The 21850-nt window shown below is 48.2% G+C and overlaps 1 protein-coding gene across 2 annotated transcripts in view; it reads right to left on the bottom strand.

The window, feature by feature from the left end:
• Nucleotides 1-21850, bottom strand: part of lrp5 (low density lipoprotein receptor-related protein 5) — a 70589-nt gene that overhangs the window by 21625 nt on the left and 27114 nt on the right. For both annotated transcript variants that reach the window (XM_066649912.1, XM_066649913.1), the window contains 6 exons: nt 19479-19610; nt 11625-12021; nt 10591-10762; nt 2766-2982; nt 2057-2346; nt 573-799 (listed from right to left, as the gene is read on the bottom strand). In XM_066649912.1, coding sequence (XP_066506009.1) covers nt 573-799; nt 2057-2346; nt 2766-2982; nt 10591-10762; nt 11625-12021; nt 19479-19610 — 1435 coding nt within the window. The remainder of the gene's footprint in view (nt 1-572; nt 800-2056; nt 2347-2765; nt 2983-10590; nt 10763-11624; nt 12022-19478; nt 19611-21850) is intronic.

The raw sequence follows: 21850 nt of genomic DNA, 5'->3' as shown, positions 1-21850 counted from the left end.
TCTTTAGGCAAACATGAAACATGTTCGTTGGCAGAAGCTGTGCACTGTTCCTTCAGGGCAGGTTTTGTGTGTGTGTGTGTGTGTGTGTGTGTGTGTCTGTGTGTGTAAAGAATGCCTGTGTGAACATGCCGTGTTGCCTGTGTGTGGCTCTGGAAGTGAACTCATGTCCTGCAGGCATTCCTGTCAAAGAACTGAGAAACCTTCACTTACACAGTTCTGCCACAACATTAAAACCACCTCCTTGTTCCTACACTCACTGTCCGCTCTCTCAGCTCCACCAGCCACTTGTAGCTCTATAATTACAGACTGTAGTCCATCTGTGGCTCTGCATACGTTGTCACCCCCCCTTCCCCCCTGTTCTTCAGCGCTCAGGACCCCCACAGAGCAGGTGTGCTGTGGTGGTGGATCATTCTCAGTGCTGCAGTGACACTGACGTGGTGGTGGTGTGTTAGTGTGTGTTGTGCTGGTGTAGAGTGGATCAGACACAGCAGTGCTGCTGGAGTTTTTAAACCCCTCAGAAAGATATTAAAACAAAGTGTGGTGTATATGTGGCGCCGGTGCTGGGGTCTCACCCGTTAGCTGGGTCTAGAGCCAGAGAGCGTGGGTTATCCAGGTCTTTGCACACGAGAACCTGCCGGTACTGTCCGTCCAGACGGGCCACTTCGATCCTGTTGGTTCCGGTGTCGGCCCAGTAGATGTTTCTGCCCATCCAGTCCACCGCCATGCCCTCAGGAGAGTCCAGTCCAAACTCTATCACGGCCTCCACGCCGCTGCCGTTCATGAACGCCCTGCTGATGGTCTGAGACACAAGACAGAAGCTGCATCACACACTCAGACCTCCGCGGTTCTTCTACCACAACATCCCAGGTCCTTTTACATGGGTTTGGGTTTTAAACGTCTGAACATTTAAAGAACCCTGAAGAAACCCCTGCAGTATTTGCTACAGAGATCTGTGCAGAAAATGTAGAACAAGCAGTTAACACACACTTTTAAATTATTACAGAGGGCTGGATTAGTCTTTATCCCGTTTTGTGGCGAGTTCTCACCCAATCTTTCACTGCCTCCAGTTCCTGCTGGTAGCTGCTATCTGAACTCCCCCATCACACACTGCTGGGACGTTAGGAATACACACTCCAGCCCAGACACTATTACAACACCAGTGTTTTGGAGTAAATTATATTTTGATATTTAATTAAATATATTCCAGTGCTTTTACACTGCATGGGATTGTCTCGACTCGACTCAATTTACCTGGCCACATTTCTTCTAGCTCAGCTCCCTATGAATTGGAGCCGGTGATGTCATAAATCTCTGTCTCTAACAGGAACCGTGAACTTTGAAAAACGCAACACGGCGGCGGTAAAGTCAGGTGCTGTTTCCTCGGTGTGTGGCGTGTTGTTGTTGTTATTTGGACTGAACACGGCTCCGCCCCAGTTCCTGACAAAGCAATTTTCCTTGTCGTACGTTCAGCTTTCGCTGGAGATTTTCCTCAGACACCGTCCCAAGGAGCGTCTCCTCTTCAGAAACCCCTCGGAGGAATGTTACGAGCTGCTGCTGAGCGTCGGATTAAAACTAATGTGAACGCTGCTGTAACTTCAGAGATTTTACAAGCGCTGAGTTTGTGCTGGAGCTCTGTGTTTCCTGGTGATTGACGGGTCTCTGGCCAATCAGAGCTCTGCAGGGTTTACACCTCACATTTTGAAATTCCATTAATTTCAGTGTGATTCGCGCATTTCAAATGCAGAATTTGACACATGAATTGTCATCCCTTACCAAAAGAGCTGCCGCTGGCTTTGTGACCTCTGACCCTCTGCAAATTATCTCCGCACTCTCTGAACTGACACGGAGGCAGCTCTGATGGTTGTTATTTTAAAACTGGAGATGTTACGCAACACTTTCGGGCAGATTTCCTTAAACAACACAAAACCCTCCTCCGAGAACCCCTCATATTCTCCAATCACAAACATTCACGAGACGAAGCAAAAGCCAGTGTGAAATCTCTAATTATAATGAATTATACGATAAGCTCTAAGCTCTGAGGAGGACCCTCTCCTACCTTGGTGCTAACGTCTGTCCAGAAGATCCTGTTCTCTGCCACGTCGAAGTCCAGGGCGGACACCTCTTTGACGCCGGTCACCGGGATGGCCACGTCATTGCTGTTAGTCCCCAGGGAGATGCTGCGGATGTCGGCGCGGTTGGTGAAGACGAGGAATGCTTCCGGAACGACGCAGGTGCGTAAATCACTCAGCAGCTCCAGGCCCATGGGGCACGCACACGTCACGCCACGCGGCACGAAGAAACACAGGTGACTGCAGCCGCCGTTAGAGTCCGCGCATCCGTTAGTGCCTGAACACACACACACACACACACACTCTTAAATCAACAGGCGACACATTGAGGTCAGTCTGTAGACGTGTCGTCCCCATATACAGTTTCCTTTATTTAAACCAACACTAGGTAAGGTTTGGTGCTTTTACAGCACTGCCCTGTAATCGAGGGAAAGGGAGTGGTGTTTTCTTACCCTCCTCCATAAGTTACATAGTGCAGTTTCTGCAGTGCTGTGCCTGAAGTAGCAGCAACAGAGGCTCTATTTTCCCTGTTACAGCTCAGTGGAGCACCACGAATGATTTTGAAGCTGTAATTTTAAGGTTAAAATGCTACTTAGTGTTGCTTTAAGGCCTAGGCTTTATGACCAATTTACCCAACATCACCTGGGACTGCAGGTAAATAAAACAGTTATTAAACCAATTGCTTAAATTTCTTACCGAACGTTTCCGTGACCTTGGTGGCCTTGAGGCCCATGAGGTCAGGGAGCTGCTCTACGATGACCTCCCTCACCGCTTTACTGGTGTGGACCCTCTCGATGCTCCGGCGCTGCCAGTCACTCCAGTAAATGTAGTCCCCCAGCAGCGTGAAGCCGAAGATGTGCGGCAGCTTGTCTTCCAGCAGAACCATCCTGTTAGAGCCGTCCACGTTTATCACCTGAGAAAAACACAGAGGGAGACGACAGGTAAACGAGGAGTAACTGTGGGGTCTCAGAGGGCTTCCTACGGTGGCTAAAAACTAAACACTTTATAAACCCTGTCCTGAAATAATCAATAGCTCACACTGTTAGAGAGAGAGAGAGAGAAGAGAGAGAGGGAGAGAGAGAGAGAGAAGAGAGAGAGGGAGAGAGAGAGAGGGAGAGAGAGAGAGAGAAGAGAGAGAGGAAGAAAGAGAGAGAGAGAAGACTGGATAGGGAGTCTTCTGGATGTGTAAATGTAAATGTGTAATTATATGTCATTCCACATTTAACCTGTGGCAGTGAACACACACACACACACACACACACTAGGGGCTGTGAACACACACCCAGAGCTGTGGGCAGTCATCCCCGGAGCAGGGAAGCAGTTGTGGGTTCAGGGATCCTCAGCTGTGGATTGAGGAGGAGGAGGACAGTGCTGTTCCTTCACTCCCACTGCCCCCAGTTTTAAAGCTGCTCGTGGGAATCAAACCAACAACCTTTCAGCCCTCAGCCCTCTGCTCTAAACATTAGACTGGGTGGATGTGGAGGGTGGATGTGGAGGGTGGATGTGGAGGGTGGATGTGGAGTCTTGAAGTGGAGGCGGGCAAAGCGCTAGATGTGAAAGCGGGACGTGGGGTGGAGTGCTGCAGGCAGTGAGGCAGCTGGATAAGAGCTGAGACGCTTTAAATTTGTCTGGATTATAACAGTGAGCACTCCTCCGATGATCCTGCGGTCAGCAGGAGACCCTCGGCATCACAAACACAATTCAGCTGTAAAACTACATTAGACACGCCGATCTGACCCCAGCACCGGCCGTGACTTCTCTTTCTCCGCTCCCTTTATACCCTATCCCTCAGAAACGGAGCGAGGAGAATACAGAGTGAGAGCTTTACTGACCAGACACACACACACACACACACACAACTCCTAAACACACTCAAAAACACAACAAAACAAACAAAGAGGCTTCTCTGCAACTGAGAGAGAGGGAGGAGGAGGAGAAGGGGCGGGGGTGGGGTGGGGTGGGGCGAGGGGGAGGTAAGAAGTGGAAGAGATAGAAGAGAGAGATCTATATAAAGTGAAAGCCATAAAGAGAAAGAGAAAAAAGGGAGAGAGAGAGAGAGAGGGAGAGAAAGAGTGTAACATCTATCTAGTGAAAGAGCAGATGCTGAGAAAGATAGATAGAGGGATAGAGAGAGGGATAGAATGTGAGCAAAGAAATGCAGAGAGCGAACAGATCTATTTAGAGGAGAGAGTGATAAAAGAATGAAAAATAAGAAAGAGACAAATAGATCTATGTAGAGAAAGAGAGAGATGTAGACAGAAAAAAGAATGAGACCTGGGGAGGGGGGAGAGACAGAGACAGAGAGAGAGAGAGTGAGAGAGACAGAGCGAGACAGAGAGAGAGAGAGAGACAGAGAGCGAGACAGAGACAGACAGAGACAGAGAAAGAGAGAGAGAGTGAGTGTGTAACAGGCTGAGCTCATAGAAATGGAATTCGTCTCTGATTTCTCTTTTCCAGTCAAAAAAATGTCAACGGCCCTCATTTTCTGCACCTTCTACATTTACATTGACTGAGAAAAACAGTTCTGATCTGAGACGTCAATAAAGGTCTTAAAGGTCTGTGTGCTGCGTACTGAGTAAAAACAGAGAAAACGAGAACGGAGAAGAAAGAGAACAGAGTGAAAACGGCTAAAAACCAGAGCTTCTGCTCCTCGCTCCTCACTGCTGTGCGCTCGGGGTCGGGGTGAACAGAGAGCGGCTCATTATCATTTAAAGGAACAGGTGCTGAAAGCGGGCGTTCTGAACAGGGGCTGTTTACACAGGGGGAGAACACTGCTGTGGGGCTCGTGGGGTTTGGACCAAAGCGGGTCACAGACGTTTCATTAAGAAACAGAACCGTGTTCCTCTGTGGAGAAGAAGAAAATCAGCTGGGGCTCTGATGGTATGTGATGGGGAAGAGTTCTGTGCTACACATTCTCTCACAAAGGCCCAACTGAGCCATGACTGTTTATACAAACCATTCTCTCTAATGTTTTACAGCAGTGTGTGAGTGTGTGTGAGAGTGTGTATAAGAGGGGGATGGGTTTACTGTGAGAGCTGATTTAGCAACACCACCCAAATCCTTCACTGTTAATTTTGGCTGCGAAAGCTCTATAAAACTCTTCCGGCCGAGACGTTCCTCACCAGGACACACACACACACACACACACACACACACACACACACACACACACACACACACAGGGACGTGCTGAAACAGAATCAAGCCTGCGTCCTGTTTACTCCTACAGTAAATAAACAGAAAGCAAATAAAATATTAACATCCTGTGGGGTCTGAATGACGGACTGTGAGTTGAATCACGTCTCAAAGACAAACACCGCGAGCGCAGCTCCGGGGGCCTTGATTTCAGCCGAGAAACATGAGATCAGAGCGAGACGGTCCAAAAATGTCAATCTGAAGCTTGTAACAGTGAAAGAAACAATAACAGTGAAAGCAAACTCAGCGAAGGGCCTGCTTCTACTTTCTCAAGAAAAGTTCTGGAGAAGGAGGAGAAAGGGAGGAATGGAGGTTAAGAAAGAGGCAGTGAGGAAGGGAACAGTGTACAGAGGAAGGAAGGAGGGAGGTAGGGAAGGAGAGAAGGAGGTAGGGAGGTAGTCGAAAGCGTGAGAAGGAGGAATGGAGGGGAAGAATGAGGTAGGGAGGCAAAGATGGAGGGAAGGAAAGAAAATGTGGTGGAAAGGAGGGGAGAATGAGGCAGAGAATAAAGTAGAATAGAGATAGAGAGAGAGAAATGTGGTCGAACCTCTGACGTCTGCTTTTTCATGCTCCAGCTACGAGGCTAATGTTGCTAACAAGTGACAGAGGTTTGTACTCCACCCATTAGCATGATGCTAATTACAGCTAAACCATCTAACACTCACCTGAAACTGTCTTTAAAATCTTTTAACCCGCCGCTGATGTGGTTTCTGACTTTGCATATAGAGTGATTTAAGGTAGCAGTGAATATAAGGCAGCGATGGAATTAATACAGCACTGGATTTAAGGTGTCAGTGTATGTAAAGTGGCAGTGGATTTAAAGCAGCAGTATACTTAAGGTAATTGTTTTTTAAGATACATTTATTTAAGGCAGCAAGAGGTTTATGGAAGCAGTGGATTTAAAGTTCCAGTGAGAGAGAGAGAGAGAGAGCCTAGCATACCGGGCTGAGACACTTTGTTTTTGTTTTGTTTTTTGTTTTTTACCCAAAAACACTATTATACCCCCATTACAGATCGTTTAAGAAGCTCTTTACACCTGGAGAGCAGCCCCCCGGACCTTAGAGGGTTAATGTAGTGTTGTGTAATGTGTTGGTGTCATTGCCCTGTCCTCTCTGCCTCTTTGTGTCTTTAATAAGAAAGGTCTCAGCTGTGTTGGCTGTGGTTAACAGTGCGGTTCCTGGTGGGTATTTTTTTGTGTAAATCTTTGGGCCGAGCCCCAGGCGCCCTGCGATGGAGCCGTTATCCTGAGCCTGTCCTGAGCTGAAGGAGACTCCGGGGGGTCACCGTGGAGGATCAAAAGCACCGCCGCTCGTCCGCTGATGGGATCAATAAGGTCTTTCAGTGCCGTCCCGCTGAAGCGGCGCTCGACTCTCTAACTGTTTTCAGAGCCGTGCGAGGCGTGAAACCTGATTTACGCCGGATTTCCCCAACAACGAGCCTTGCTCTGAAACGCTGGCCACGCTCATGATGCAGCCTTTGTTTCTGTGTTAGCGCCGGGTTCGAGTGAAGCTGTTGGGGACGGGCTTTCAGGCCGTTTCTGGGCACATGAAGGGTTTTTGTTCATTAGAGGCACGTGTTTCTGCCCTGATTTTTTAATCTGTGGTGAAAAAAAGCTGAACTAAGATTGATGTATAAAATTCAGACACTGAATCCACAGCAGGTGGCGCTGCAGGCCGTGTCTCTTCCACACCGCTCTGGGGTCTCAGAGTCCTGAGGAAGATCCTCTGCTAGGGTCTGCATCTATTTTTATCTTTGCTAAATGCAATTGGTGAATTTTTCAGACATACTGCTCTCCTATTGGTCAAATTTTATACATGTTCTTCTCTTATTGGTGTGTTTTGTTGCTCTATTCCTGCTCCATAGGGGGGTAACACTGACTTATTTTTGCTGTTACAGTTACATTACTTAAGGTGGAACTGGCTCCACCTTAAAAGATACAGTCGCTTCTTACTCACACACACCTCTCCACATTAAAAGACACAGTCGCTTCTTACTCACACACACCGCTCCACCTTAAAAGATACAGTCGCTTCTTACTCACACACACCGCTCCACCTTAAAAGATACAGTCGCTTCTTACTCACACGCACCACTCCACCTTAAAAGATACAGTCGCTTCTTACTCACACACACCGCTCCACCTTAAAAGATACAGTCGCTTCTTACTCACACACACCGCTCCACCTTAAAAGATACAGTCGCTTCTTACTCACACACACCGCTCCACCTTAAAAGATAGTCACTTCTTACTTACACGCACCGCTCCACCTTAAAAGATACAGTCGCTTCTTACTCACACACACCGCTCCACCTTAAAAGATACAGTCGCTTCTTACTCACACACACCGCTCCACCTTAAAAGATACAGTCGCTTCTTACTCACACACACCGCTACACATTAAAAGATAGTCGCTTCTTACTCACACGCACCGCTCCACCTTAAAAGATAGTCGCTTCTTACTCACACGCACCGCTCCACCTTAAAAGATACAGTCGCTTCTTACTCACACGCAACGCTCCACCTTAAAAGATACAGTCGCTTCTTACTCACACGCACCACTCCACCTTAAAAGATACAGTCGCATCTGGATGAACACAAACAGCGAGGAGTTTGTTTACGCTGCCTTTAAGGAGGAGAACTCCTTTTTGATTTTCTTGTTAAAAGAGTTAAAAGCGCTCTGGGAAAGGGAGGCCTCAGTTCAGCGGTGTTTCTCCAAAGATAATAAGCTCCTTCAGTTACAGGGTTTACACCAGGACCACAGCAGCGCTCATGTAATCTAATCTGATCTAATATTACACCAAGCTTTGCTACCTCAGACTTGTTGAACGAAGGAAAGGTGCCTTTAAGGTCTGACAGGGCCCCACAGCGAGCGGCCCCCTACTGGAGATGAATGAAAAACACAGCTCTGGCCGTCTGTTTTTCTTTCCTCCACACAGTGCATTATGGGAACCCAAAGGGTGCGCACATCACAAACCAGCGCGCCGCAAAAGCTTTCTGTGAAGGCGCAATCTACATAATTGTTCCACAAAGGGGCGCTTTTCTACGCCGCACATCAGTCAAATGAGTTATCTTAAGCATCTCTGGACTGAAAGGGGACAGAAAGAGGGGGAGGGGGTCACCGCGGCAACTTCAGAGACTTTATTTTCTGAGGGGGCAGTGGTGGGACGCTGGGGGTGGGGGTCCGGGGGGCTGCTGAAAAGAAGGAAAAGCACACTGAGGCAGGCAGAGGGGCATAAAAGAGCACAATCCACGCAGTGTTTAAAGAAAAAGCCCCCGTGCTACGGCCAATAGCCCCGCGCCGCTTTCAGCCGTGCCACCGCCGCCGAGATGAAAGCGCGGCGTTCCTCTGGATCCGATTCAAAACACAGAGCTTTCAGCAGCACACACAAGACTCACACTCTGGAGGAATTTCAGGTGCTCTAACCACAAACACAGCGCTCCGGATGAGTTTGTACTCCGGTCATGCGCAGGAACGTGGCTCTGGAGCGTTAGGGAACAACAAAAACTACGATGAATCAGAGCGAAAAGCGGCCTGACAGTTTTAAAGAGAACGTGTTCTCCCTCTCGTCTCCACAGTGGAACACAGTGCTGTTTCTTAATGAAACGTCTGTGACCTGCTTTGGTCCAAACCCCACGAGCCCCACAGCAGTGTTCTCCCCCTGTGTAAACAGCCCCTGTTCAGAACGGCCGCTTTCAGCACCTGTTCCTTTAAATGATAATGAGCCGCTCGCTGTTCACCCCGACCCCGAGCGCACAGCAGTGAGGAGCGAGGAGCAGAAGCTCTGGTTTTTAGCCGTTTTCACTCTGTTCTCTTTCTTCTCCGTTTTTACTTAGTGCTCTTATTTCTCCGCGCTCGTTGTGTCTGTTTTGCTGAGTTTAACCTCGTCTTGGCGCTCTCACATAAACACGGGTCCAGCGCTGTGATTTGACAGACTCAGAGGAGGGGGCGGGGCCATTCTAAAGTCTGCACTTGATGTTAGAACGGCTCATTTTATCCTGCGTTTTCTGACTTAGGCAGCACACAGAAAACTGACTGGTTGAGAGAGAGGAGGACAGTGAGTGTATGAGAGCGGGTGAGCAATAGAGAGAGAGAGAGAGAGAGAGAGAGATCCTTTATTTATAAGCGGTCAGGCAGCACACATTCCTGAGGCCAAGAGGCACTTTTCTCCTCACTGAAGACTTAATGTTGTTTTCAGCTCCCAAAAAAGACCCCAGCCCCTTTTAACCCCACCTCCGACCCCACAACCCCCTGAAACACCCTGCCCTGACCCCACCATCCCCCTGTAACACTCCACTTCCACCCCACCACCTCACTTTAACACTCCGCCCCATCCCTTCATCCCCCTTTAACTCCCCTAACCCTGACTCCACACATGTTCGCTAACCCAGAACCTCTCTGTACTTCACTCGGAGGAGCTGTGTGTGTGTGAACGTCCCAATCGTTTGTCCCAGAAATTACCCGGACTTTATCCTGCCAGCCCATGTCAGAGCGACCCTGTGTGAACAGAGCCGAGAATGTTCCAGAGAATAGCGCTGTATCTCCTGCACACAGACTCCGCCCCCTGTCTGAATCAGGCAGAATATTTCCAGCTGTGAAAACTCGACTGACACAGAACATCTCCGGCTGAGTGCTACATGGAAATGGGCTTCTCCGGAAAATATCCGGACCGGATTCTCCCAACGTTTTCTGGCATTTTTTATGAAAACGCCTAGAGAGACAGACAGAAGGGTAGAGGAGAAATAGAGGAGACAAATAGCGAGATAAGCAAAGGTTAGAGACGGATATAATGAGAGAGAGAGAGAGAAACAGAGGATAATGAAAGAGAGAAAGAATAAAGGACAGAGAGAAGAAGAGAAGTTAAGAGTAAAGGGACAAATAAAAGGGGAGAGAGAGGCAGAGAGAAAGGGAGGAATGGAGGGTGGGGGATGTCCTCCTTTCTGTTTATAAACCCATCTTTCAGCAGTGTGTGGCAGGGCTGTAGAAATGCGTGCACACACACACACACACACACACATTTAGGCTGCAGTCATTCCCAGTTTCTGGATGACAACAATCTCACAGACGCTGTCAGTCCAAGGCCCTGGGGACAACAGCAGCTCGGCATCTGATCTGCAGTTTTTCTTGAAGAGAGAAACTGATCAGAGGAAACTGTTTAAAGATTGTGTGAGGTGAGTTTTTAAGCTTCAGAGACTCATTAAAAGATTAAACCCCTGGTCAACCCAACGGAGCGGACCGACACCTGCCCACCGCACAGAGAATTGCTGGAACACAGCAGTGTCAACAGTAAACCGTGTCATAACCCTGTGTCTTTTTGAACAGTTTACCTCGATCTTGTCCGTTTTGGCGTCGCCCCAGTACAGTTTCCCTGTGGCGTAGTCCAGCGCTAACCCGTTAGGCCATCCCAGAGACGAGTTCACCAGAACCACACGATCAGAACCGTCCAGGTTCGCACGCTCGATCTTGGGCTTCTCCCCCCAGTCCGTCCAGTACATGTAGCTGCCGAAGGAAGAGTAAAGAGGTAAGAGACAAAAGTGTCCAGACTCTGAAATCTCCTTTTGATGACGTACCTAAAGCTAGACTACAGCTTTTCAGGTTGGTCACTCCGAACTGGTCACTCTGTGGTCAGTGAACCACTTCTGCGTTGACCCGGAGGTCTGCTTTGGATCAGTGTCCAGCTGGAGGACCCAACCCTGACCCAGTTCATCCAGCCTCACTGAGACAATGCTGGACATGATGGAACCCATGGGTCCGTCCCAAAACCTAGTGAGCTTTCTACATATTCAACTATCCCACCTTAAATACGCTGCCTACTGAGATACCTTAATCTGGCAGAGGTTTAAGGTGGTGAATCACTCTTCAGTCACTAAGGCAATCCCATGATGCAAGGTGTGCTGGTTTCCTCCCATGCGCCAAAAACACACGTTGGTAGGTGGATTGGAGACTCAAAAGTGTCCGTAGGTGTGAATGTGTGAGTGAATGTCGCACTGTGAAGGTATGGTGCCTCCTCCAGGGTGTGTTATAGACAATCAATGAATGAATAAAATGTTGAGGCGACCCTAGCCGCTGAGTGAAGTAAACACAGGTCGTGTGCAGGTTGTGGAACACTTCTGAAGGAGAATGAGGCCCTAAATGTAACTACAGTCCAGCAGCTCCTCTGATATCATTGCAGACTGGTGCAGAGCTGCTACAGAGCGGCGCTAGTCGCCTGGGAATGAAGCGCTGCTCTGTTTTATTTGTGTTCTGATGACATACCAGTGTCGTAAGGGGAGATTTAACCACTGCGCCCTGTAACTCAGCTCCAAGGAGAGAGAGGACACTCAGAAACAAGATAAAGCAGGTGTTGTGATTGAGGACCTACCCGTGCATGGGGTCGAGGACGATAGCCCGGGGCTCACTGAGCTGCTCTGAGATCAGGATGCGGCGGGAGGTTCCGTTGAGCCGGGTCACCTCGATGCGGTCAGTTCCAGTGTCAGTCCAATACAGGTTCCGGGCGACCCAGTCCACGGCGATGCCGTCTGGGTGGTTTATCTCCGCGGTGATGAGGGTTTGGGCCTCGCTGCCGTCCAGCCGGGCCCTCCGGATAGCCCGGACTTCATCATCTGTCCAGTAAACGTATCCCTCCACGGGGTCATAGTCCACCGCGATCGCGTGCCGGATGTCGCTCACCTGCAGAACAATGTCTGTGAAGTCGGGCAAATCCAGAGAAATCCGGCGAAGATCTGTACGTCGCGCTAGGAGGAGAACCTGCTCCGCTCCTGAGAGAGAGAGAGACAGAGAGAGAGAGAGATTCCCATTTTGTTATTTTCCATTTTACTTCATAGTCTTTCATTATAAAAATAATGTCCAGAATAATAATAATGCCCCTGTGTAAACAGCCCTGTTCAGACCGCCCGCTTTCAGCACCTGTTCCTTTAAATGATAATGAGCCGCTCGCTGTTCACCCCGACCCCGAGCGCACAGCAGTGAGGAGCGAGGAGCAGAAGCTCTGGTTTTTAGCCGTTTTCACTTTGTTCTCTTTCTTCTCCGTTTTTACTCAGTGCTCTTATTTCTCCGCTCGTTGTGTCTGTTTTGCTGAGTTTAACCTCGTCTTTGCGCTCTCACATAAACACGGGTCCAGCGCTGTGATTGGACAGACTCAGACGAGGGGGCGGAGCCATTCTAAAGTCTCTGCACTTGACGTCAGAAGCGAAGCAGAATCAGAACGGCTCGTCTAATCCCGTGTTTTCTGACTCAGGCAGTGCACAGTAAACTCGTTTCACGGTGTGTATTTAATGTGCACAGGCACTGATCAGGGGAGTTGTCCCTTTTAAGGTTTTTGTTTTTGGGGGAGAATGACCTCTGTTTGATTGTGAACCCAGGAGTTGAATAAGGTGAACTGGAGCAGGTTCGGTTCTGAAGGTTCCCCCTCCGGCTCTGCACAGCTGCTCTAGGGAAAGCAATTAGGCCGAGTGTTTCTGCCTTATTCAAAGAGCGTGTTCAGCCGAGCAGCGCAGCCATCAGCTCCGACACCAATCAGAGGAGACGGAGGAGAAAGGGCCGCCGCGCTCTTTCATTTATCCACCGGGGCGCAGCGCCGCCGCCTTTGATTGTAATTTGTCCTTTACTCCGCGCCCCGTTTCTTCAAAGTAAGGCGGACGTCTCGGGGAGAAAAAAACCACAACAAATGCCTTCAATTTAGCCAACCAAGCTAAACGAAGGAGAAAGCTGTGGACATTTACTTATGTTAATCCCCCCTCTCCCACCGCCCCCCACCTGTTCCTGCTAATCAGAATCCAGCTCAATGAGCCTCTGCTTTTACAGTCGCTTCGGATCAATCTGCGGGGGTACCACTTAAAGTGATAGTTCAGCAAAAAGAAAAACTTACCCGCTCCAAACGACACGTCTGAGGAATGTTTCAGGATTTATACCAAATAAAATGATGATTTAATCACATCAGTCACTGAGAGAGTATCGCTAAATAAGCTTTGGGCGAAAGACTTCAATAATCCTTAATTTCTACACCACAATTAGTCCCGCCCCTTCTGTGTGATTGGCTGTGAGATGTTCCAGGAATGCCAATATTACTCTGACCGAAGCTCTTCTGGTATTACTCCACGAAACACACGTAACCCAACAACGACGGCATCGTTTACAAGACAGAGGTGGGCTGCTTTGACATTTTCAACCTTCTTTAAACTGATTCGGTTTCTAGTTAAAGATTAGGGGAGAGGCCTTAGGGCTGAAAGGTCATTGGGTCGATTCCCACGAGCAGCAGAAAAACTGGGGGCGGTGGAAGTGAAGGAACAACACTGTCCTCCTCCTCAATCCACGGCTGAGGGGCCCTTGAGCAAGGCCCTGAACCCACAACTGCCCACCGCTTTGGGTGTGTGTTCACAGCCCCTAGTGCACTAGAGTGTGTGTGTGTGTGTATATGTGTGTGTGTTCACAGCCCCTAGTGCACTAGTGTGTGTGTATATATGTGTGTGTGTTCACAGCCCATAGTGCACTAGTGTTTGTGTGTGTGTTCACAGCCCATAGTGCACTAGTGTTTGTGTGTGTGTTCACATCCCCTAGTGCACTAGTGTGCGTGTGTGTTCACATCCCCTAGTGCACTAGTGTGCGTGTGTGTTCACATCCCCTAGTGCACTAGTGTGTGTGTGTGTTCACAGCCCCTAGTGCACTAGTGTGTGTGTGTGTGTGCACTAGTGTGTGTTCACAGCCCCTAGTGCACTAGTGTGTGTGTGTTTGTGTTCACAGCCCCTAGTGCACTAGTGTGTGTGTGTGTGTTTGTGTTCACAGCCCCTAGTGCACTAGTGTGTGTGTTCACAGCCCCTAGTGCACTAGTGTGTGTGTGTGTGTGTGTTCACAGCCCCTAGTGCACTAGTGTGAGTGTGTATGTTCAGAGCCCCTAGTGCACTAGTGTGTGTGCGTGTGTTCAGAGCCCCTAGTGCACTAGTGTGTGTGCGTGTGTTCACAGCCCCTAGTGCACTAGTCTGTGTGTGTTCACTGCCACAAACTTATTAATTGCGGAAAACACAGTGGAGCCATTATCCACGTTCTAATCTGATAACAAGTGAAAACAGCAATGGAATAAAACCAGGAAAATACTCCGTCTGTGTGGATTGTGTGACTGTGCTCAGCGCAGGACGCGGCACACTCCAAAACACTCACTTTCAACTTAAACAGAGAGGACTTCACATCGTTTACACGTGCATCATGTCTCTATGATCTGACCGCTGTAAACAATCAATTTACTATTCGTTTATCTCTGGCGCTGTTCTGATTTAGACCCAGAGCAGCTCTGAATAACACAGTGTTGATTTCCAAAGAAGGCTGAAGAAAAATGGTCAACACTGTTGGTACAATTTTAAATTAAGACGACAGTTATAAAGCTTTATAAATGGTTTAAAAACCTGTTTATTACATGGTTATTGATGTGTTTGTGAACACTTTAAAAGTCAGTAATAATCCTTTGTAACACAGAGAGAGGAAGTGTGACAGTGACCTGCTGTTTGATTCTGAAAGAGTTAAAGGATGAGCTCAGAGCTGAGGAGGTGAGTTTAGTCGTGTCTCTTGTTAATGTCCACGCCACGTCATCGTCGCTGTATAAAAGACACTCTGTCGGTGGGTGGTTCATTAAAGGGTTAAACATGTTAACAAACCTGTGCCGGAGCTGACGGGGTTAATGTCGACTGATGGAGGAGGCACAGTGAGGTCAGTATTCGGCGAGAGCTAAGGTTTAACTGGAGATGGATGCGGGTTCACTATTTGGCAAACAGCAGGTCAGTGTTGCCCTTTCTATCTGTGTGTTATAACTGATCATTAATGACTATTAATGTGTACACATCCTAATTAATAAGCCTTAATAAAAGGAAGGTAAACCATTTAAGCGCAGTCTTATTCTAAAGTGGTAGCACTTTGTTTAACGTGGAGTATAAAGACAAAGACTCTTAAGGGTTAAACAATACCTTTCCATTACTTGGAGGTTCACAGTCAAACCTGCTTCGGCTGATCAACGACACTCTGGGAAAGATGAGCATGTGGTCTGGGGGTGGGGGGGGGAGGCTGAGGCACTGGGACAATATCACTTTAGGCTGCAGTGTTTCATTAATTCCAGCAGAAATGAAAACGGTGGACTTTTCATTAGTGACGCAACACTGGGCGACGCCACATCGCAGCCCACAGCACAAACGAGCGCGAAGAATATGTCTCATTGTTTCCTGGCCCTGGGAATACACCGCTTCAAATCTGAAAGAGTTATAAATTCAAGTCGTGAGGCCGTGCATCTTGGGAAGGGGCGAGCGAAGGAGCAGGAGAGAGTGGGACTTTTTTAAAATAAAAGAATGGCCTGCCGTTAATGGTCCGGGTGCAAAGAGACAATGCCTCACTCTGTTCCTCAGTAGCTGGGAAAGAAAAAAAAAAACAAGTCCTGGACCTTGATTTCAGGACGGCCCTTGATGTTTTGAGGGGGTGGGGGGTGGGGGGTAACCCAGCCCCCCCCCCCCATAGCCCTTCACCCCCAGCAGAGACGGACAAGAAAAAGAACAATAATTCATTTAGCATTCATGAGAAAAAAGACGCTGAAACACTAAAGAATCCTTGAAGTCCTGATGCTCTTTCTTCCCGCTCTGACTGCCATCACATACAAATGCAGATGGACCCACAGCTCTGGGGGGGGGAGTGTGTGTGAGGGGGGAGTGAACGGACGCGTATGGACATGGGCCTAGGGGACAACTCGAATCTAATCAAACATATAGGTTTCACTCAGAGAGAGAGAGAAAGAGTGAGAGTGAGAGAGAGAGAAAGAGAGAGAGTGAGAGTGAGAGAAAGTGAGAGAGAGAGAGTGAGAGAGAGAGAGAGAGAGAGAGAGAGTGAGAGAGAGAGAGAAAAAGAGAGAGTGAGAGAGAGAGAGAGAAAGAGAGAGAGTGAGTGAGTGAAAGTGAGAGTGAGAGAGAGTGAGAGAGAGAGAGAGTGAGAGAGAGAGAGAGAAAGAGAGAGTGAGAGAAAGAGAGAGAGAGTGAGAGAGTGAGAGAAAGAGAGAGAGAGTGAGAGAGTGAGAGAGAGAGAGAAAGAGTGAGAGTGAGAGAGATCCACTAAACAACTGCTGGACATCTCCGGTCAACTTTCTCCATCTTCCCTAAAATCTTCTTTATTATGTTTACACCCAGGTCGGTTGTGAAAGCAGTTTGACCAATGGCAGCAGTGCGGAGGCGGGGCTTAAACAGAATGTTTAAAATCTGTATGAATCCACACGCGGTGTGTTGAGTGTAGAATTAATCCCTGATCTGGAATCAGTGCGAAAAATTCCACCTAACCCTAGTCTGATTTAAGTCGAGGCTAACCCTAGACTCATGTTTATAACGAAGTTAAGTATCATTAGTGACTGATGTTTGGCCTAAAATTGGTGTCTTAAAGTTTTTAGTATAAAAGCCCACTTCAGAAAGGACTCAGAATGATATTTTAATAACAGTCATGTTGACGATACAAAACTTGCTTCTACAGCAAACAACTGCTAACTAATTAAAGATAAAATAAATAATGAATTAATACTGACTCTGTATCTGCTCAGAAAGAGACACTGCAGACCCCTGGGACCGAGGTATGGGGGTGAGTTTGCGGGGAGGGGGTTAAACTCCGTCGTCTCTGGGTTTGTGGTGATTGAAATTAGCAGGGACTGGGGCGGGCTAAATTGTGCATTCAGAGTCAAAAAGCGTGGAGCAGCCATCTGTCAAAGATTAGGCATCTGTCACGGCCCCGTGAACGCGGCTGCATGCTAATGCACTACAGCGTGCCAACAGTCTCCAGAAAAAACACCCTCAGAACCAACCGCACTTTATAAACCTCCGGCTTATTCTTCTAAAGCTTCATCGCAGTCGACGTCGTCATAAAAACGATGAGGAATACTGTCTCTGATGTGCACGTCCCCAGAGGACTCCTCCCTCATTACAAGATCGTAAACGATATCCTCCAGAGCCGTAGCCAAATGAAGTATGATCTTCCTCCAGTAACTCCACTGGGGTTCTAGATGCTGGTTCCACAGCAGCTCTGAGACTTCCACAGGGCTCTTTCCTTCTGCTCTCGACTCGCTGTGCACTGGCTGAAGTAGGGCTTTACTTATCCGTGCACACACAAACACACTAGTGATTAGGGGCTGTGAACACACACATACACACTCTGAGCGGTGAGCAGTTGGGGGTTAGGTGTCTTGCTCAAAGATACTTCAGCCATGGATGTTGAGGGAGGAGACAGTGCTGCTCCTTGTCTCCACGCTCCCGCATTTTCCTTCTGGTCCAGGGCATCGAACCAAACAACCTTCTGGTCTCAAAAGTGGCTCCCAAACCTTTAGTATATGACGGCCCTCCACAGTGAAAATAAACCAGAATGCGTATGAAGTGCACTTCCATCATGAATTTTATTCTTAACTCCTTCACTGATATGGTCAGTGGTGTCTGGTCAGTTACCTGCATTCACCCGTGTTGTTACCTAGTTTGCATAAACAGTTTGATGGCAGCACTGGAGGTGAGATGTTACCTGGTTTGGGGTGTTACCCGGTTTGAGGGCAGTACCTGATGTGAGATGTTATAAGGGTAAAGGGGTGTTACCTGGTTTGAGGACAGTACCTGATGTGAGGTGTTACCGGGTTGGGGGAGTTACCTGGTTTGAGATGTTACCTGGTTAGGAGAGTTACCTGGTTTGAGATGTTACCTGGCTGGTGGAGTTACCTGATGTGAGGTGTTAGCGGGTTAGGGGAGTTACTTGGTTTGAGGTGTTACCTGGTTAGGAGAGTTACCTGATGTGAGGTGTTACCAGGTTGGGGGAGTTACCTGATGTGAGGTGTTACCGGGTTCGGGGATTTTCTTGATGTGAGGTGTTACCAGGTTGAGGGAGTTACTTGGTTGGGCGAGTTACCTGGTTTGAGGTGTTAGCGGGTTGAGGGAGTTACCTGATGTGAGGTGTTACATGGCTGGGGGGGTTACCTGATGTGAGGTGTTACCGGGTTGGGGGAGTTATGTGGTTTGGGATGTTACCTGGTTGGGGGAGTTACCTGATGTGAGGTGTTACCGGGTTGGGGGAGTTACCTGGTTTGAGATTTTACCTGGTTGGGGGAGTTACCTGATGTGAGGTGTTACCGGGTTGAGGGAGTTACCAGGTTTGAGATGTTACCTGGTTGGGGGAGTTACCTGATGTGAGATGTTACCTGGTTGAGGGAGTTACCGGGTTTGAGATGTTACCTGGTTGGAGGAGTTACCTGATGTGAGATGTTACCTGGTTGAGGGAGTTACCGGGTTTGAGATGTTACCTGGTTGGGGGAGTTACCGGGTTTGAGATGTTACCTGGTTGGGGGAGTTACCCGGTTTGAGGTGTTACCTGGTTGAGGGAGTTACCCGGTTTGAGGTGTTACCTGGTTGAGGGAGTTACCCGGTTTGAGGTGTTACCTGGTTGAGGGAGTTACCCGGTTTGAGATGTTACCTGGTTGGAGGAGTTACGTGGTTTGAGATGTTACCTGGTTGGGGGAGTTACGTGGTTTAAGATGTTACCTGGTTGGGGGAGTTACGTGGTTTGAGATGTTACCTGGTTGGGGGAGTTACCTGGTTTGAGATGTTACCTGGTTGAGGGAGTTACGTGGTTTGAGATGTTACCTGGTTGAGGGAGTTACGTGGTTTGAGATGTTACCTTGTTGAGGGAGTTACGTGGTTTGAGATGGTACCTGGTTGAGGGAGTTACCTGGTTTGAGATGTTACCTGGTTGGGGGAGTTACGTGGTTTGAGGTGTTACCTGGTTGAGGGAGTTACGTGGTTTGAAATTTTACCTGGTTGAGGGAGTTACATGGTTTGAGATGTTACCTGGTTGGGGGAGTTATGTGGTTTGAGATGTTACCGGGTTGGGGGAGTTACCTGGTTGGGGGAGTTACCTGGTTTGAGATGTTACCTGGTTGGGGGAGTTACGTGGTTTGAGATGTTACCGGGTTGGGGGAGTTACGTGGTTTGAGATGTTACCGGGTTGGGGGAGTTACGTGGTTTGAGATGTTACCTGGTTGGGGGAGTTACCTGGTTTGAGATGTTACCGGGTTGGGGGAGTTACGTGGTTTGAGATGTTACCGGGTTGGGGGAGTTACCTGGTTTGAGATGTTACCTGGTTGGGGGAGTTACGTGGTTTGAGATGTTACCTGGTTAGGGGAGTTACCTGATGTAAGGTGTTACCTGGTTTCAGGTGCACTGTGTTGGGGTTTTACCTGGTCTGCAGGTCTTGCTGTCCTCGCGAAGTTTGACGCCAGTGGGGCAGGCGCAGCTGTAGAAGGGTGGAGACGGGGATAGCAGACACAGGTGAGAACAGCCACCATTTCCATCGCTGCAGGGAGTATGGACTGCGGAAAAAGACGAGAGAAAACAGACAGCTGTAATGACTGATTTTAAAATAGAAGCCTTTTTTTTATATAACAGACCAATTCACAGACGTTCTTCCGGTCAGGAACACGGGAATACTTCAGCTCGGTCACTCAGGTGTTATGACCTAATTCCTTTTGAAAAAGGCTGTATAACCGTAATTGGACGGGATTAGTTTTACCTGTGGACGTTGGGTAAAGTATTACCAGAGTATTTCAGTAGTTTTAATCACGTCCGTGAAGATAATTTCAGTCATTTTCCGTGATAAAATCCAAAAAAATGACCTAAACCTGGGGTCTGGAATAGGCAGCTCGTGGTCCGAGTCCGCACCCAGACGCTGTCCGATCTGGACCTGGACCTGTTTAAGAGCTGTTTGTTTGTTTGAAGCGTTGTGACTCTTCTAGTCGTTACGGTTCAGGTTTAGCGCTTCAGGAAACTCACAGACCAATCACATGTGTTTCTGCATATCACACGTGAGGCTCCTCAGCCAATCAGATCTGTGCATTATGATGAGTGCCATGACTCCACTGAGACTCCACACACACACACACACACACCTGGTCTGAGAAATACAGGATGCACGTTTCTCTGTGATGAGAGATTTACAGTCAGCAGTATTGCAGCTCGACCCAAACACACAGACAGACCGGACAATAGCGGGGTCAGAGAGAGCATTTCCTCATCACTGTCTGACTCTTAGACACACACACACACACACACACGTACAGACAGAGAGAAAGGCTATTTCCTCACTACATAACACACACAAACACACACACAGGCTGGGGGGAATGTGAAACATGTCAGTGGAGAGAGCCTTGACCTCATCTCTGTCTCTCCCACACTCTCACACACACACACACACTCGCACAGAGAGAGAGAGAGAGAGAGAGAGAGAGAGAGAGAGAGAGAGAAAGAGAGAGAGAGAGAGGTGCTATTTCCTCACCACAGCAGTCTAACACTTACACACACACACACACTCAGGCTGCAGAGAATGTGAACTTTGTCAGTGGAGAGAGCCTTGACCTCATATCTCTATCTCTGTTTCACACCCACACACACGCACGCACGCACACACACACACACACACACACACACACACACACACACACACACACACACGCACACAGAGCACAGTCTGAATTCTGGGACAAGGTTCAGGGACAGGAGGGAACTCCACTCTGAGAATATTTCTGTGAGAAAAACAAAAACAAGTTAAGGAACAAGAGTCCGGGACACGCTGTGGTTTATTTTCCTTTCGCAGGTGAAGATTTCTGATCTAGAACCAAGTTCTCTTTCTCGTACAACACGTTAAACTCTCCTCAGACTTCCTCGGACTCTGTTTTCATAACAAACTATTAGCCGACGCTGTTAGCACACGGCTAAAACGAGCTGTAGATAAGGCCTTAAACAAACAGGCAGCACACGCAGGGCTTTATCTCTCCACCTCTCTGTTAAATGTGTGTGTTTATTTGCTGAAGCTGGAGCTGAAACATTTTCTCTACAGTCTGCTCCATTTCACCACGACTCCCCCACCACAGAACCCCACAAGTGAAGAAAAGAAGGAATGAACAGAGAGCAGCAGGAAAATACGCTCAGATTTTACATTCTGTTCACCTGAGAGCAATAAACACACTCAAACAAATATCTCTATTCATCGCATTCTGAGGAAACCTGGAACGGTTAAGAAATGCTAACGTAGCGGCGCTCATAAATCAGCAGCAGCACTGAGGCCATGCGCTAAGAGTGCAGGGAAAAAAAAAACGTCAGCAGAAATGAAGACTAGCGCCATGCGTCCAGACTGGACAACGCATTCCCAGGGCGTTTCTGTGTCTGTGAGGGTTCGTTTACGACTGGAGGAGAATATAAACAGCTAATAGCAAGATCTAACCACTTAATATTACCATTACATTCACATACAGCTAACTCTAAACAGAACATCAAATAAACAAACATCACTCACTGGCGCCCTCTAATGCCCAAGTCCAGACGAATATGAAAATGATTAGATATTCACGCCAGTCCAGCAGGGGACTATAGTTGAGCTTAAACAGAGACATCAAAATAACACAAAGCCTGAGACGTTTAATCCCAAATCACTCCATACTCCCTCTGTAGGGCACTACACTAGTCCTGAAACAACTAAATCTAGATCATAACATTTCATTCATTCATTCATTGTCTGTAATCCTTATCCATTTCAGGGCGGCGGTGGGTCTGG

Source organism: Hoplias malabaricus, chromosome 17 (genome assembly GCF_029633855.1).
Source record: "Hoplias malabaricus isolate fHopMal1 chromosome 17, fHopMal1.hap1, whole genome shotgun sequence".
Taxonomy (NCBI): domain Eukaryota; kingdom Metazoa; phylum Chordata; class Actinopteri; order Characiformes; family Erythrinidae; genus Hoplias; species Hoplias malabaricus.
The sequence above is the reverse complement of the archived record's forward strand: the minus strand, read 5'-3'. Positions and strand labels throughout refer to the sequence as shown.